A 16,811-nucleotide genomic window follows, 5' to 3' on the forward strand; every position below is an offset into this window, starting at 1 on the left:
GGCCTTGCCCATGTTAGGCAACTGCTCTACCACCAAGCTCTGTTCAGGGCCCTAATGAAATCTTTTAAAAGTACTAATATAGCTTAAGGTTACAACTTAAAAATCATAAGTCTAGGGCTGGTGAGATGGCTCAGCGGTTAAGAGCTTCAACTGCTCTTCCAAAGGTCCTGAGTTCAAATCCCAGCAACCACATGGTGGCTCACAACCATCCGTAATGAAATCTGATGCCCTCTTCTGGAGTGTCTGAAGGCAGCTACAGTGTACTTACATTAAATAAATAAATATTTTTTAAAAATCATAAGTCTAAATTATTTAAACACACATTGGTCACCGAAACACAAATATAATCTGTTAATGGCCATGCATGGTGGCATAAGCCTTTAATCCCAACACTCTCAAGGCAGAGGCAAATAGAGATCCCTGGGAGTTCAGGCCAGTCAGGATGGTTTAACTGTCAAATAACAATATGGGGGAGGGGTGGAAAAAATAGCTCAGCAGTTTTAGAGTACTTTTTTTTATTCTTTTTTTTTTTTCTTTTAATGGAAGCATCTTTTTTTTTTTTTTGAGATTTTTTTGTTGTTGTTGTTGTTTTGGTTTTTTGAGATAGGGTTTCTCTGTATAGTACTGGCTGTTCTGGAACTCACTCTGTAGACCAAGCTGGCCTTGAACTCAGAAATCTGCCTGCCTCTGCCTCCCAAGTGCTGGGATTAAAGGCGTGCGCCACCACCACCCGGCTCGAGATTTATTTATTATATACAGTACACTGTAGCTGTCTTCAGACACTGCAGAAGAGGGCATCAGATCTCATTACAGATGTTTGTGAGCTGTGGTTGCTGGAATTTGAACTCAGGACCTTTGGAAGTACAGTTAGTGCTCTTACCCATTGAGCCACCGCTCCAGCCCACAAAGTTACTTTTAATTGCATTTACTTATTTAGTGTGTATATGTGTGGGCACAGAATGCTGTGAAGAATGTGTGCAGGTCAGGAGACAAGGTCAGAGTTGGTTCTCTCTATAACATGAGTCCTGGGAATCAAACCCAACTCAGGCCATTAGACTTGTAAGGAACCTTACTCACTGAGCCATTCTTCTGCCTTCTTTTCTTAAAATTGGAGATATGCTGGTCTTGAACTGTCTGCTAACTGAAGATAACCTTGAACTCTTGATCCTCCTGAGAGATGGATTTGCAGCATTGCAACCATGCCCAGTTTATGGGGTACTGGATATTGAAATTCAGGCCTTCATGAATGCTAGGCAAGCACAGTAGCAACTGAGCTACATCTCTGGCCAAAGATTCCATAATTCAGTGATTTTAATATTAACAACCAAGGACTGGAGATGTAGTTCAGTGCTAGAGAATACCAAGGCCCTAGATCTTTCTCTGTTGCAAATAAATAAATACTAACATGGAAGTTTGGTCCAGTTCATCTTTATTTTGTATCATCACCACGAATCAAGGATGCTTCATGCTTACAGAGAATGAAGTCATCTATCCCACTTGGAAATATGAAAAATGAGATCATCGCACCTGGGAATAACCTGCTTAAGCAATTTGGGTCATAGCACATATGCCCGTGCTGGTCGGTGAGGCAGCCAGGTTCCAGATCTTTGCCTTCAGTGGTATTCAGTCAGTGATTCCTCTCTTCCCTAGCACCATGCCACAAGGGTCAAATTTTGGGGTCATTCTGAGGCTAAGGCCTTCTCTCCACCACAGTACAAGAAGTGTCTGGCTCTCAAGGAGGAAAGGGAAAGATGGTTACACGCAAAGAAAGAAGTAGCTGCCCACAGCGGCCGTTACATAGGTATTTCCTTTGAGTGGAACACTCCTGGAGAGTGGAATTTTTTTTTGTTTGTTTTTGTTTTTTCGAGAGAGGGTTTCTGGAGAGAGGATTCTTAAGACTCAGGAAGAAGGGCTGATGACGGTTCAGTTGGGTAAAAGCACTTGTCACCATGCACCAAACTAGAAAAGAAATATCTCAGCGATTTAAGCAATTGATATGCTTAAATGTGATAACGCCTAGTGCTGCGGGCATGTATTGATTTATTCTCTGTAATGTTCTCTAAATGTTTAGTGTTTATAATTTATTCCTTCATTTACATGTATTTGCCTGCATGTTTATGTGCACTCTACGTGTACAGGAACCGTCAGAGGTCAGAAGAGGGTCTCTAAATGCCCTGGAACTGAAGTTGCTACCTGCCATGTGGGTGCTGGGAACCAACAGGGTCCTCTGCAGGAGCAGGAAATGCAAACCATGAAACCAACCAGTATTTTCCAACCCCCAGTATTTATTTATTGAGAAGGGGTCTCACTGTGTAGCCCTGGCAGCTTTGCCTGCCTCTGCACCACCTTATTTGGCTTGTTAGTGTGTATAGGATGTATGGGCACATGAACATGGAGGTCAGCTGATAATCTGTAAAATTAGTTATTTTCTCCCTTCATGTGGATCCAGGAAATCAAATCTGGCTACAAAGTAGAGATAATCCTTATGCTGGATGGAAGCATCGCCTGTCAATAAAAACATAGTTGGCCAATGAGCTTAGGCAAGATTAGAAGGTGGGACATCCGTCAGAGAGAATGGAGTTGGGGAAGGAAAAGTCAGGTGCTGGGAGCAAGAGATTTCACCCCAAACTCTGAGGAGACAGATAAAATGAAACTGAGAAGGTAACCAGCCATGCAGCATGCTAAGAATAGAATAAACTGGATTATTGAGATATGAGCCAGTTAGGAACAGAGCCAAAGCTATTGGCCAAAGCATTTATTCATATATAAGAAGTCTCAGAGTCGTTATTTCCGAGAACAAAGTGGATGGGTGGAAAAACATGAGGTTACAGATGGCATTAAAACACTAGCCTTGCACAACACACACATCACTGTCTGTGGGTACGAATATGGGCCAGTGAGTGGAACTGGTTCTTTCCACTGTGATCCACTGTGGGTCCTGGGGTTGAGTCATGGTTGGCAACAGGTGCCTTTACTGCTGAGCCATCTAATCTGCCTCCAGAAAGTCTTTTAAGTGTACAGATAGCTATGAATTTGGAGGGTGTAGGGTTTACTATCACAAAGTTATATTCCATGTCTCTTCACCTTTGATCTTACAAAGCTGATTTTTGTTAATTCCTCTATCATTTCACCCTTTAATTCATTATTTGATAGTTCCCATGAATGACATCAGATTCTAATTTGTGCAAGGTTGCTTCTTGGAAGTGTTAGCAAAAGCAGGTTATCTCACGTAGGACAGCAGAAACTCAAAAAGGGTTTTCAGGTATGTAATGAGGCATGCCTTTCCTTCTGCTAGCCCGTTAGTTGCAGGAGTTGAGGTGGGGCTGCTACGTTTATTGTTGTTAAGGTCAAACCCCATGCACAAGCTTCAAATTCTTCTGAAGGTGGCATGCAGAGTGGTTTTCTCTTACTGTCCCATTAGCCTTCTGTTGCCATCTTCAGAGGGCCTATGCCCCTGTCCTTGGTACTGCCATTAGTATGTATCAGCCAATGCTTATTTGCTTAGCACTGATAGGGCCTAGAGTACTGTGCTGAGTCTACCTCAGTCTTCTTTAGGCACGGTGTCTTAGTGCTCACTTACCCCCACCTACCCGGAGCTGGAATTCTAGGCCCAGCACACATTTCTGTCCCTGCTGAGAAGTGGTGCTGTTTTCTTCCAGTTGAGTGAAAGCTTGGTTGCCCTACTCTCCAATTTTGGGCTTTTGTGTGGAAGGAAAAAGAACAGTGACTTTTTTCTTAGACTTTTAAAAGAGAGATTTGGTTTTTGGTGTGGTCTGTAGTGAAAGCATGAGGAGGGGGTAACCCTTGCAGTGCCAGGGCACTCCTTCCATCATCTTTCACCTGTGTTCATATTCGTTCTCAGACCACTGGCTCTCTCTGCTTCTACCTTGTGCTGGTCTTTATCTTTGACCTCTGTTCTTCAGAAGATTTTTTTCTTCACGTGCCTCCCTCTCAGGTTCCAGAAGAGAGAGCTGGTCCCTCCCACCTTTAACCGGGGGCACTGTCTACTAGAAGGGGAATATACTATGAGACAACAGAAACTGCCTGCAACTGGAGACTCTGATACGCTCGGAGGCAAGAGACACTCTGAAACGTTCTCTGACTGGAAAGTGTAGAACAAACCTGAAGTCAAGGAACAGGCCAGCATCTGAGACCATTAGCTGTGGTGCAAACATTAGCAGCAGGATGGTAACCTGCACAAGGAATTTGGGCCGTTGGAATGGTGGGAAAGAATGTATTCAAAATAAATATCCATTTATTAAAATTTAGTTTATGTTTTAACCAGAGTGGTACAGTGTCACATGTACATACGGCTACTATGTTAACAATAAAACACATCAAAACAACATGCACAAAGAAGTCATTTTTCAATGTTAGCCGTTATTAACTTTTCATAGAAAGTGTTTAGTGCTTCTAAACTTATCCTGTTCCCAACACCACCACACCCATACTTCCCATCACTAGTCTTTACTGCGACATTCTGGCCGGTCAGTCTTCACTATCCCCATGATGGGTGCAGGTTCTCACAGCTGACACGGTGATGGGTTATGTTAGCTTCTCCCCATTCTCTTTAGAGTTGGTTCATTTTTGTTGGTTTTCCCATTTTATTTTTAAAGCCTTTAACATTTGACCCTCTTACTATTTTACCAATTATTACATATTATTTAACTAATTATGAAGTGGAAACACATGTAACTACTTCCCCAATAAACCTAACACTGCTAGACTGCAGATGTTCTCTGTGCAGCAGACTTCACTCTGTTCTGGCTAGGAAGCCTCAAACTCAGAACTGAGTTCAATTGTGGGAAAACAAGAATTGTATCAGGTGTGGAGGTGCACACTTGTAGTCCTTGCACTGAGGAGGCTGATGCAGGGTTTCTACAGGGCTAAAACCCTGTCAAAACACAGAGGCTGGAGAGAAGGCTCAGTGGTTATAACGGAGCTCTCATAGTGCTTTTCTGGAGGACCCAATTTCAATTCCTGTTATCCACTTTGGGTTCCCACATTCTTATGCACATACCAACACTCAACACATAGTTAAAAATAAACCTTTTTGCCTGGCAGTGGTGGCGCACGCCTATAATCCCAACACTTGGGAGGCAGAGGCAGGTAGACTTCTGAGTTCAAGGCCAGCCTGGTCTACTGAGTGAGTTTCAGCACAGCCAGGGCTACACAGAGAAACCCTGTCTCAAAAGCCTGTTTTAAATGATCATAAAGCACAAGATTTCTCTGTAAATACATATAAAGGCCTTCTGTAATTGTTCTGTATCCACTCAACTGAGAATTGAAAGTTCCCCCCCCCCCCAAAAGAAAATATTAGCTGTGAATTGAAGTATAACTTATGACATTTTCCCATAAATAAGAGCATAGTTGCCAGGTGCTGGTGGTGTATATCTTTAATGCCAGCACTTGGGACGCTGAGGCAGGTATGGATCTGTGACTTTGAAGGCAGAGTGAATTCTGCCTACAGAGTGAATTCCATGATGGCTAGGGCTACACAGAAACCCAGTCTTGGAAGTGATTGTCCACATGACATTACAGTGTATTTGGATATTATCCAGAGGTGACCTACAAGTATGTGGGAAATGTACGAGATTAACTAACTACAATGTTATTTTACAGAAGGAACTCAATCAAGGTTAGGTAGACTCTGGTATCTGGGGTAGAGTGGGGTTCTAGAGCAAATCCTTCATGGATACAAGGATTGAATGATTTTATTTCATGCAACTTATGGTTTAGGTTACTTCAAATGATCAAAGGCCTTCAGTTTCTGTTGAGACAGCATGGCTGATTACACTATGGGTCTTGATTCTTCACTGCCTTTTTTTTTTTTTTTTTTTTTGTTTTTCGAGACAGGGTTTCTCTTTATAGCTCTGGCTGTCCTGGAGCTCACTTTGTAGACCAGGCTGGCCTCGAACTCAGAAATCCGCCTGCCTCTGCCTCCCGAGTGCTGGGATTAAAGGCGTGCGCCACCACGCCCGGCTTTTCACTGCCTTTTAAGACTATATATCATATCCTTTGCCATATTACTTCCAATAGGTCTCCCAACATGAGATGCACATATCCTTGTCTCACCAATGATGGGCTTGGTTGATGACTTGTGCCAACAAGGTGGCACATGCCAATGTGACTTCATCTGGTTCACCATGGAGAACAGGTCCCAGGTAGCTAGCTTCAACATGTGACGCAGAAGAAACCACCTGGATCAAACTTGAACCTGATCCAATTGGAGATGCCCAATCTACTCGAGGAATCTCAGTCTAGAGTAATTGCCCTAGAAGGCTAAGAGTCCAAGACAATAAAGTGAGAGCAAAATCAAGAGAAAGACAGTCTGTCATGACAAAACAAAAAGGGGCTAGGGCTTCCTTGAAAGCACAACTGCTGCTATACACTCCACTCAGGAAACAGAAAGAAGGCATGGAATAGTTTAAGAGTCATTTCCTGGTAGGGTTTCCTGTCCTATCGTAAGGCTATTTACCAGAGGCAATAATAGTTAATACTTACTTTGTTTTCTTCCAGATGTTTTCCCAGAGGTAATAGCCTCTACAAATATCAGGGACTGTTTCAGTTTCTCCCTTGAAAGGCCCCCAGGTGGCGTCTCTGTCTCTAGTCTCTGAGGCTCACTTGCATCTAGTCTTCAGTATGTACTTGTTCTTCAGGATAAACTCTCTTTGAAAGGTGAGGATTTCCCTTTCTTCTTTAATATGGGCCTTCTGTTTGAAAGTAAATTGTGGTATGCTATAGGTATTAAGGGCAGTGAGTGAGTGCCTATATAAATTAGTCCCCTCTACCATGTTGACTGGAAATCTTTATGTTTCCTAGACTCATTTATTGCAGCATTAGAGAATCCAGAGCCTTATGAATGCTAGGCTTCAAAAATAAGCTACAACACCCAATATTTTCTAGGTATTAAAAATTAGACCAGCTAGAGGTATTCCAGGTATATAACCTTAATTCTTGCTTTATTATTTGATATTTCTACATAGCTCATATCTAATCTCTCACTCCAAGTTGTTGAGGATAGAACCAGGTTAATGAACCAACATCCATCTTGTACAGGATAATCAGGGCCAGGTAATGCAGAGTGCACACAACTGTAATCTGGGGAGTAGATTGCAGGCAAGTTCCAGGTCTGTTAGAGCTACTTGTTACATTCTAGAACAACCTGGGCTAGGTGCAGAAGCTTACAGGTATAGGGAATAGACTGGCCATTCTAGAGGAGCCTATGTGGAGGACTCAGGGCAAGAGCAATTTCACGGTGGCAAGGAAGAATCCCTACGTACTATGGCCAGAATGACAAAAGTGTCAGAGGAAAGAGTAGGAGGAACAGCAAAAGGCCATTCTGGGCTTTGGGAAAGTCAGAAATCTGGCTGACCTGATGGAAGCCTGCCCTGCTTAGCTGCTACTTTTTTTTTTTTTTCTGGTGAAGATATCGCTGCCATCTTCTAAAAACCCAGTTTTTCAGAGATCTATAGCCTTCCTCTAGATACCTTATGCATACTGTACAGTTACATAATAAAGTAAGGAGACACCATCTGCTCCTAGTCTACTACATCCTAAAATGTTGGTGGGCACTTACACTTGACATCTAATCTGAACACATGGACTATACAACAGGTACTTTGTACTTCAGTTCCCTCAGGGTTTCAAGTCAGGGTTTCTCTGTGTCGCCTTGGCTGTTCTAGAACTCACTCTGTTGGAGACCAGTCTGGGCACAAAGAGATCCGCCTGGCTCTACCTCCCAAGTACTGGGAGTAAGGTTTGCACCACCATCATCCAGCTTACTTCAGTCTTATAGAACAAAGTACTGGGACTTCTGGGACAGGAGAGATTGTGACCAAGTAGGGTAAACAGGGGCCCTGTCCCAATGTAATGAAGATTCAACTTGGGTGGCTACTCTTTTCTGGATCTGTTACAGCTTTCCTATATCTTGGGGACACATTGGTAATGTCTTAAACTAAAGGTCACTTGTAAAGGTTGTTAAAAAAAACAGGGCATCTGTACTTATGTTAGGTCAATTCTTGGAAATGGTCAGATTTCTCACAGGGTCAAAGAAAGCCTACAAAGTCTATATACTATGTGCTGCACTGCAACGAGCACTCTGATGCTCTCTATGTACCCATCTTATTTAGAGAACAGTTTGAATTTTATATTACTATATATAGGTGTATAAAAAAAGATTTCTGAAGAAAGTGTGGGGGCACATGCCTTTAATCCCAGCATTTGAGGCAGAAGCAGGTAGATCTGTTAGTGTAAGGCCAGCTTGGTTTACATAACAATTTCAGACAGGCAGAACTAGAGACCCTACCTCAAAACACAAAACAAACACAATCTGTGTTTAAATTTACTAAGTTAGTTGGGATCACTTCTTTGTCTCAGCTACTTACTCACTAGGGCTCCTTAAACAAACATTCTTGTCCTACCGATCCAGCCTGGCCTGCGGCTCCAAACCTGAAGAGAAGCTTCTGAGATGCCCCTTTTCAAGATATTTCTGGCCATTTAGTAAGTACTATGTTATTCCATTCAGCCTTCTTCATTCCTGGAAGACAACGGCCTACCTACACTTTAGAAAAAGGGTTTTAGTAAGAGAAGCAAGGTCATCAGGGAGATGACTTACAAGTGTGGGGAACAATAAGATCAACAGGAAAACACAAGGAAAATTCAAGTGGCACAAAGAGAAAGAATTACAACAGTAGAATCAAGGAAGGAACCCTCAGATGGCTGAGGCATGAAGATACAAATTTTCAAACCTTAGTTCCGAGGAAAACGTGTCACCCTGATCAATTTAATTTCTTCTTCAACCAAGAAATGGTTCTTGGTGGGCGCTGAGGCACATGCCTTTAATCTCAGCACGCAGGAGGCAGTATAGTATATCTGAGTTTGAGGCCAGCCTGGACTTCAAAGTGAGTTCCAGGATTAGCCAGGGTTGATACTTGCTACGGTTTGACCCCCACCCCCACCAATCAGAATAGTGATGGCCATTTTGTTCCATGCCTGTCAGCTATTTCATATTGTTGCTGTAACATGCTGCCCATCTCCGACAGAGAAGAGACTTGACTCAACAGGACCATGCTAACCACATCCCCAGCTATGTTCTGAGGTTTGTTAATCTTAAGAAATTCCACAAGTTTCATGTAGGACCCATCAGGTTAAAGGTCAATATGAAGTGATGTATCTAAAATGGCTGACCACTGGGCAGCACTTCCTGCCCTGGCTATGAGCCCACTGTGGCTTTTTCTAAGCTAACTGAAAAAGATGTCTGTTGTCATAGTTCAGACACTTCTGAGCTCTGCCCCTCGTGTGATAGGTATTAGGGTGTGTGTTCAAGAACCCATCCCAGTCTGATTGAGATTGGAGTTTGTATGGTCTGCAGAGCAACTCCTAGACGGAAACAATTACACAGAGAAACCTTGTCTCAGAAAACAAAACAAACAAACAAAAAAGGGGGGTGGGGGAAAGAGACGTGGTCCTAGAAGTCAGCCTCTTTCACACAAATGACCCACAACTAGGAACATTCCTTAGAACTGCAACACTAAGAAGAAAATACCAGCAGGAAGGCAGGCACGGATCCGTGACTATGAGGAATCACTCATGCCCACCTCTAAATATGGCAGAAAACCTGCTGTGGGAATTTGTAGACCTTGATGACAAAACTAGTTTCCAGGATTCAACTATAGTAGATGATAGTAGAATTCTTTTTTTTTTTTTTTTTTAAAGATTTATTTATTATATATAAGTACACTGTAGCTGTCTTCAGAAACTCCAGAAGAGGGCGCCAGATCTCGTTGTGGATGGTTATGAGCCACCATGTGGTTGCTGGGATTTGAACTCTGGACCTTCGGAAGAGCAGTCGGGTGCTCTTACCCACTGAGCCATCTCACCAGCCCGATAGTAGAATTCTTGTATCTAAGCCTAATTTCTCCGTCCCCAGGAACCTCCAACAAGTCAGAGCTGTAAAATCCTATGCAGTGAACATTTTATAAGGCAAATGAGAAATTTAGGATACCAACATCCTCCAGTTCTTATAGTTATGAGAAGCAAACGTGTTCTAGTGTGTGTGTGTGTGTGTACTTCACTCTGCTGGTAAGTCAGATACCTGTTTCATACACTTTGTCATCCATTTATGGTGGCATGTATTTAAGCTGCCTGATATGCTCCCACAAGCTCATCAGCACATGCAAAGTCCATGTCTCCATGACTGCAAAATAGCCCCACCCCCACCTCCCACATAGCTGTGATATCTTCAAAGTTCACTGTCCACAGGGATTATAACACTGTTCAAAAGAAAAAAAAAATCCCCTAAAACATGCTGTTCTCATAGGCCTTTTTAAATTTTAAGTGCCACTCAGAAGTTCTGAAAATCTGTTAGAGGTGAGCAAGGCCTCAGACAATATTTAGTTCTTCCTCCCTTAAAACACATAGAGGTCCTGAGGAGGGAAGGGCCTCTGCCACAAAGCACTGTGAGCTGCCGATAAACTGAAGACCAAGGACGAACCTTCCACATCAGAGGACCAGAGGAATTAGGCAAATGTCAGCCACTTGACATACATTCCAACTTCTCTCCCAAGCAGAGTGGCCCTAATTCTAACAGATGTGACTAAGTCAGAAAATGTGATGTACCTGTATGTGTGTGACAGGGGTATGAATGAATAGGACCACGACGCTCCCTTCCACTGTACTTCAGTGCCAAAACTTCAGAGTTCCTCCACCAATATTAAATTTCTCCCACTTAACATTTCCACCAACCCAGTATTAAGTTCAAATCCTATGAAAACTAAACCATCCTTTATTACACACGGTGTCGGTTGGAGAAGCATATTGCTCAGGCTGCATGGACATTTCATTGATTTAAATGTTTTTATTTAAAAAAAAAATTAAAGACCTTCATGGCACAACTTCTTCCCAGCACAGTTATGTCTTAGTCATACCAATTACAATACAATTACAACCAATAAATCAAGGAGGGGAATTGTGACTTTAAACTTAAAGGGGGGGAAGGGCACACTTCAAAACAAAGTTAAAAAATACTTTCAGAGTAACTGCCAACACAGCTGTTTCATATTGGCATCCATCCCGCTGTCTAAGCAATACAGACACAGGAAGTGCTGAGAAATAGTGTCCCAATACAAGGTGTACAGATGAGGTAATTTACAACACAGAAGTTGTTACTCTGTAAACCCTGACCCTCCCTACCCCCCACCCACTCAGATCTTTTAAAACTCTCCACATTTCTGCCAATGACTCCTTTTTTTCTTTTAAGCTTCGATTTACTTAAAGGGCTCTTCGGTGGCACACCAGAGTCCTCTGCATTTACTCTCAGCTCTTGCACAGGTTTGATGTGTGAGGAGGCCCAGTTATCCACAGCGGTCCACACCAGCCTCAGACACACCTACACTTCTGAGCTGTGAGCAGGGTGTGGAGTCCTGATCTACAACTTTCCTTTCCACCTCAAAAGAAAGAATTCATCAGTCTAAGTGTCTTGTTCAAATCACGATCCAGTGCAAACATAATCACAAACTGCATCTCTGGCACACCTGGTGCTTTCAGCTCTGCACAATCCAACATGGTGACCCTCATAGCACGCTAGGGCACACAAGAATCGAGTACAATAAATAGTCACTGCAAGTGGCCAAAAAGAACAAACTCACTCTGCAGTCCTCTCAGCTCTCTCTATGGTTGAGAAACGTTAAGAAAAGCATTAGCATCCTCTACTTTATCATTACATTCGCTAAAGCCACCACCTTGATAAAGTTACTAAAGCCAAGATGGGTTACAAAGTTAGGTAAGTTAATTAAATTCAACTCCCCAAACAATTATGTTTTATCTATGATGCCAGGTGAGAAACACTTATGAATCTAAAAAGGTAGGAGAATGGGGAACTAAGATTTTAGGCCTTAAAATATGTTGGAAGATTTGTTTTCCTAGTCCCCACAGGCAGCTACTGTAATGAAATAACAGGAGAAAATACAGAGCTGATGTTTTGCTATTGTGCTTAAAAAACTAGGCTTCCTCAGTGAAGCACCTGATAAACTTAGGTGGTTGGATTACAGTGGAAAGTCCACTTTATACACACACAAACACACAAAAACTGGCGACTTTTCCTATCCCCAATCCCTGCAATGCTGAGACACAGAATGAGTTTTATGGCAAAGGATCCTTAATCCCCAGAGACGCTTTGGCTTGTGGTGCTTTTTTTAAGGCCTCTCTGCCCTGCCCAGTACCATGGGTCAAATGAGGGTTGTATAAAAATGAGGGCCTTGGAAAGCTTCCATGGTATGGGCTATAGTCCCCTCAGGTTTGAATGAGACACCCACCCAGCGAGACCTTTACACAGGGAACTTAAATCTAACCTTGATAAATAAAACCAAACATTTATTTACACCAAAGAATTCCAACACTGGATCTTTCACATATGAAGGACAAAGTATTATATATATACACACAGCAAGGGATGGCAGGGCCATAACAAGAGAACTGATAGTTTCCCACAATTACAGGTCTACCATTTCTGGTTCACTGGAGATAGTGGCTCTGCTCCTGCCTCTCAAAAAACACTTCCAATTCTGAGAGCAGGGCTCCTCACTGGATGGCATGTGAAGAAAGGGCAAGGCAGGGGGGAGAAAGGACAAAGCTTAAAATGAACCCAGTGCGGCCACATCACCCATTAGCTCATAAGAGTGCTAGCATGAAACTTATATGGACAATATTTCTTTTTTAAAAAGCAATAAATTATGCCCACTAACTAACTGTCTTCAAAATGGCCAAGTCAAAGAAAACTGAAAAAGATTTTGCCTTCCCTCTCCTAGCAGCTATGAAGCACAGCATGTCTGGAGATGAAAAGGGAAAAGACCAAAGTAGGAGCCCAGAAAGGGAAAATATCACAAATAGAAACTCAACTAAAATTAAAATCATTTAGGGTTAGGTTAGTAAGACATGATTCGTTCAGAAAAGCTTTGGATCTGTCTGCACATTGGGTAGACTTTTAACATCTTGATGTAAATAAGACAGACCCACCTCCACCAGAGCCGGAGTAAGCCAGGGATGCAGTCCTGGAGAGAAGAGATGAAGTGGCCAGCCAGCAGAACAGTGTTGCAGGATGGACTGGGTCCTCCCTCCCCACCTCCTCCCTCCCCTCCTCCCCTGATGAGCTACAGTTTACAATCTCTGGAGAAGAACATGAGATGTAAGTCCCAAGAGTGTACAATGTGGAGAGAGCAACGTGGGAAGGGGATGAAATCTCCACCCAAACGCAGCAGCTGGGACTGAGGCCAGTTTATCTTTGTTCTTTAGTGGTGATAAACTGAATTTGGAAGGGGAGAAAAAATTTTGTCCATGAAATATTCCACCTGCAGGTAATTTTTTCAGGGAATCCCCTGAGTTATGAAAAGTCCAAGTTTAAAAAAAAAAGAAAAGAAAAGAAAGAAAATCAGCCTATAATTTTTTTTTTATGACTCAACTACTAAATCCACAAGCAACGGTTCAGACACGGTGCTTCTGAAGTGTTCTCACCCCTCCCAACCAGGCGCAAGCTGCATCAAGGAGAGGGTGGACTTCCCCACCTCTGCTCAGGCATCAGAAGACAGATGGGGGTCATTACTGCTGAGCGCCAGCAGCAGCTGGAACAGGTATCCCAAGTGAGTTGGCAGCGGCAATCACTGGTGAGCCTGCCAGAGGTCCAAGGGGTGAAGGGGTTGGCACTGAAGAAATCCCTGAAAGAAAAGAGCCATCAGCCAGAGACAGACACCAAACATCAGAGCCATCAAATCTTCCCTAAGGTTTCCCCCAAAAGTTAACACAATGATAATTTGTTCTTTACAATTTTTCTTGGCCACATTTTGCACACTTCAAAGTTTAATCTTTGGTAAATCCAAGGTAAAAAATCCAAGGTAAAGTTGTAAGTTCTAGGGGAGATGGAAGTTAAAAGCACTGGCTGTTCTTGCGGAAATCCTGAATCTAACTTCCAGCAACCACATGGTGGCTCACAACCATCTGTAATGGGATCTGATGCCCTCTTCTGGGGTGTCTGAAGACAGGACACTCATGTACATCAATAAATGAAATAAACAAGTAAATATTTTAAAAAAATACAAAAAGTTCTAATTAATGAATTTATTTTAATTAATGGATTATCAGCCAGCTGACAATTACACACAGATACCATTGGCAGCCTGCTTAGGGCAGCACTGTCTAGAAGCTCTGTAGGTGACTTCTGGTAAGACACAGTGAGCTACAAAGAAATGTGACTCCAAGGACTGGGGCCACAACTACTATTAGATAGCCATGCGGGCAGCTCCTGCCACACTGAACAGGATAGGACTTTAACCAACTGTCAAACTACAATGGTCACTTACTGGAGAAAGGTGCATTCTTGCCTCTAAGTGATGATTTGTTTTTGGAAATTTATTTCCACTTGTTTCCTTCTCCATTTCCATCACAATTATGCAGTTTGCCATCAATCAGCCAGTTCCTCCCCACTTCCCCCAAATACAAGATACCCATCCTATCTGTGGGGTATGTGTTCCAATGCCCCAAGGTCCCTGAAAGCATGGATAGTCCCCAACACTATATATGTATAGTCTGTTTTTCTACATACATATATACAATAGATTAATTTATAAATTAGTCATAAATTTCCAAACACAATTGCCACTTGGAAGCAAGAATGCACTTTTCTCCACTGAGTGACAGTTGTTCAAAGACTAATTATAACAAAGACTCCTTTAAAAAAGTCGTATGAGGGCTGGTGAGATGACTCAGCAGGTAAGAGCACTGACTGCTCTTCCAAAGGTCCTGAGTTCAAATCCCAGCTACCACATGGTGGCTCACAACCATCTGCCATGAGATCTGATGCCCTCTTCTGGTGTGTCTGAAAACAGCTACAGTGCACTTACATATAATGTAATAAATAAATCTTAAAAAAAAAAATGAGTTCTCTCAGATACCAGACAAATAGTACTTTTGAATCGTGAGTAAGTAAAACCATGAATATGGGAGATTACTGTTCATGATTCAAAATACAAAAGGTTGAAAGGAGTATGTAAGTGAGAAATATCTTTGATTTATACAAGACTCTTTCAAAAAACCAATCACTAATTACATACATACACACACACACACACATATACATAAATACGTTTCTTTGCTCTTCATGGTTTGTTGGGAATTCAAATTTCTGCAAGAAATTTTCTGTAGGGATACTATAATTTACGGGGAGACACTGTTGATATCTTACAAGTCAGTGTCATTAAAAGCATACCAAGCATTTAGCAGCACAGATTATATATACCACACTGACCAATGTTTGATTGATCCCCACCATTCAAGAGAACCTAGGATTGGGGAGGGGAAAAGACAGATCCCTGGGGCTGTCTAGCCAGTTAGCCTAAACTAACTGGTGGGTTCCAGGGAGAAAGCCATGGTTTGTGGTGCATATGCACACACATAAAATAACTCAACACAACAAAGTGGATGGCTCCTGAACAACCACATTCGAGGCTGACCTCTGGTTTCCACCCAAATGCATGCCAATGTTCTCATACCGACCACTCAGAATTTTACAGAGAAGAAAGGGTATACAGGCACAAAAAGGAAACTGAAACTAAGAACAGTAACTTTCTTTTACTTTCTACAACAGAGTTGACCAATCACCAACCTGACATCATATTGGCGCTGCTGACAGGTGTGCTGCCCCCTGCCATGCTAGTGGAACTCATTCGAGCCTGGTCCTTCACAACAGTGTCTAGAAAACAGAGAGTAAGGTTGGTTCTGTTCTGCTTCATGTACAAAAGTAGCTGGGAGAAGTGAGAGTCGCTATCTTCAGTTTTTGCCTTCAATTTATACTCTATATCACTTCAAGTAGCAGCTACCTTCACCATGAAATCACATAAGTATCACATAATAACCCCCTGACCTGTACACACTGTAGTTAAAAAGCTAACTGTAAATGCCATGGCAGGGTGATGGGTAGCAGATCCATTATACAGCTAATTAAAAACGAAGATGGCGAGTGACGAGAGGCTTTGTCCGGTTCGGTGGTCTTTCTGTGAGGGTGTTTCGACGCGCTGGGCGGTTTGTGCTTTCATCACATTTGTTAACAGGTCAAAATGCAGATCTTCGTGAAGACCCTGACCGGCAAGACCATCACCCTAGAGGTGGAGCCCAGTGACACCATTGAAAACGTGAAGGCCAAGATCCAGGATAAAGAGGGCATCCCCCCTGACCAGCAGAGGCTGATCTTTGCCGGCAAGCAGCTAGAAGATGGCCGCACTCTCTCTGATTACAACATCCAGAAAGAGTCGACCCTGCACCTGGTCCTCCGTCTGAGGGGTGGCTATTAATTATTCGGTCTGCATTCCCAGTGGGCAGTGATGGCATTACTCTACACTCTAGCCATTTGCCCCAATTTAAGTTTAGAAATTACAAGTTTCAATAATAGCTGAACCTCTGTTAAAAATGTTAATAAAGGTTTTGTTGCATGGTAAGCATAAAAAAAAAAAAAAAAAAAAAAAACGAAGATGGCTAAGTAGATGTTTAATGGGACACTACAACATAACCTGACCAAGACAACAATTTAGTATTAGTGAGTTGGTCCAGAGCAGAAGACCGAGTAGGCCAAAGGTGTTTGCCTGTGCAGGATAGAATATAAGCATAAACTTTACTTGTCACCCCAAATGTGTTTCAGTTATAGTGGATTGGACAACAGGCTATCTGACTAATTGGAAAAATCATTGCATTATTCTTCAGCGAACAATCCAATAGTAAAACAAACAACATTGCAAGTCTAGAGTAGGTGGGAGTAACATTTCACTCAC

At 42.5% G+C, this 16,811-nt stretch overlaps 2 protein-coding genes across 5 annotated transcripts in view; one reads left to right on the forward strand and one right to left on the reverse strand.

The window, feature by feature from the left end:
• Positions 1-10,768: 10,768 nt before the first annotated feature.
• The window catches only part of Csnk2a1 (casein kinase 2 alpha 1), a 47,477-nt gene continuing 41,434 nt past the window's right edge, over positions 10,769-16,811 (reverse strand). For all 4 annotated transcript variants that reach the window (XM_021156528.3, XM_085833373.1, XM_029470751.2 and 1 more), the window contains 2 exons: positions 15,653-15,739; positions 10,769-13,709 (listed from right to left, as the gene is read on the reverse strand). In XM_021156528.3, the coding sequence (XP_021012187.1) occupies positions 13,594-13,709; positions 15,653-15,739 (203 nt within the window). In that variant the 3' untranslated portion in view covers positions 10,769-13,593. The remainder of the gene's footprint in view (positions 13,710-15,652; positions 15,740-16,811) is intronic.
• Positions 16,014-16,481, forward strand: LOC110290052 (ubiquitin). Its single transcript, XM_021156531.3, has one exon. The coding sequence runs from the start codon at positions 16,104-16,106 to the stop codon at positions 16,335-16,337; it is 234 nt and encodes a 77-aa protein (XP_021012190.1). The 5' UTR covers positions 16,014-16,103; the 3' UTR covers positions 16,338-16,481.

This window comes from Mus caroli, unplaced genomic scaffold (genome assembly GCF_978045245.1).
Source record: "Mus caroli unplaced genomic scaffold, Mus_caroli_1 scaffold_2, whole genome shotgun sequence".
NCBI lineage: Eukaryota > Metazoa > Chordata > Mammalia > Rodentia > Muridae > Mus > Mus caroli.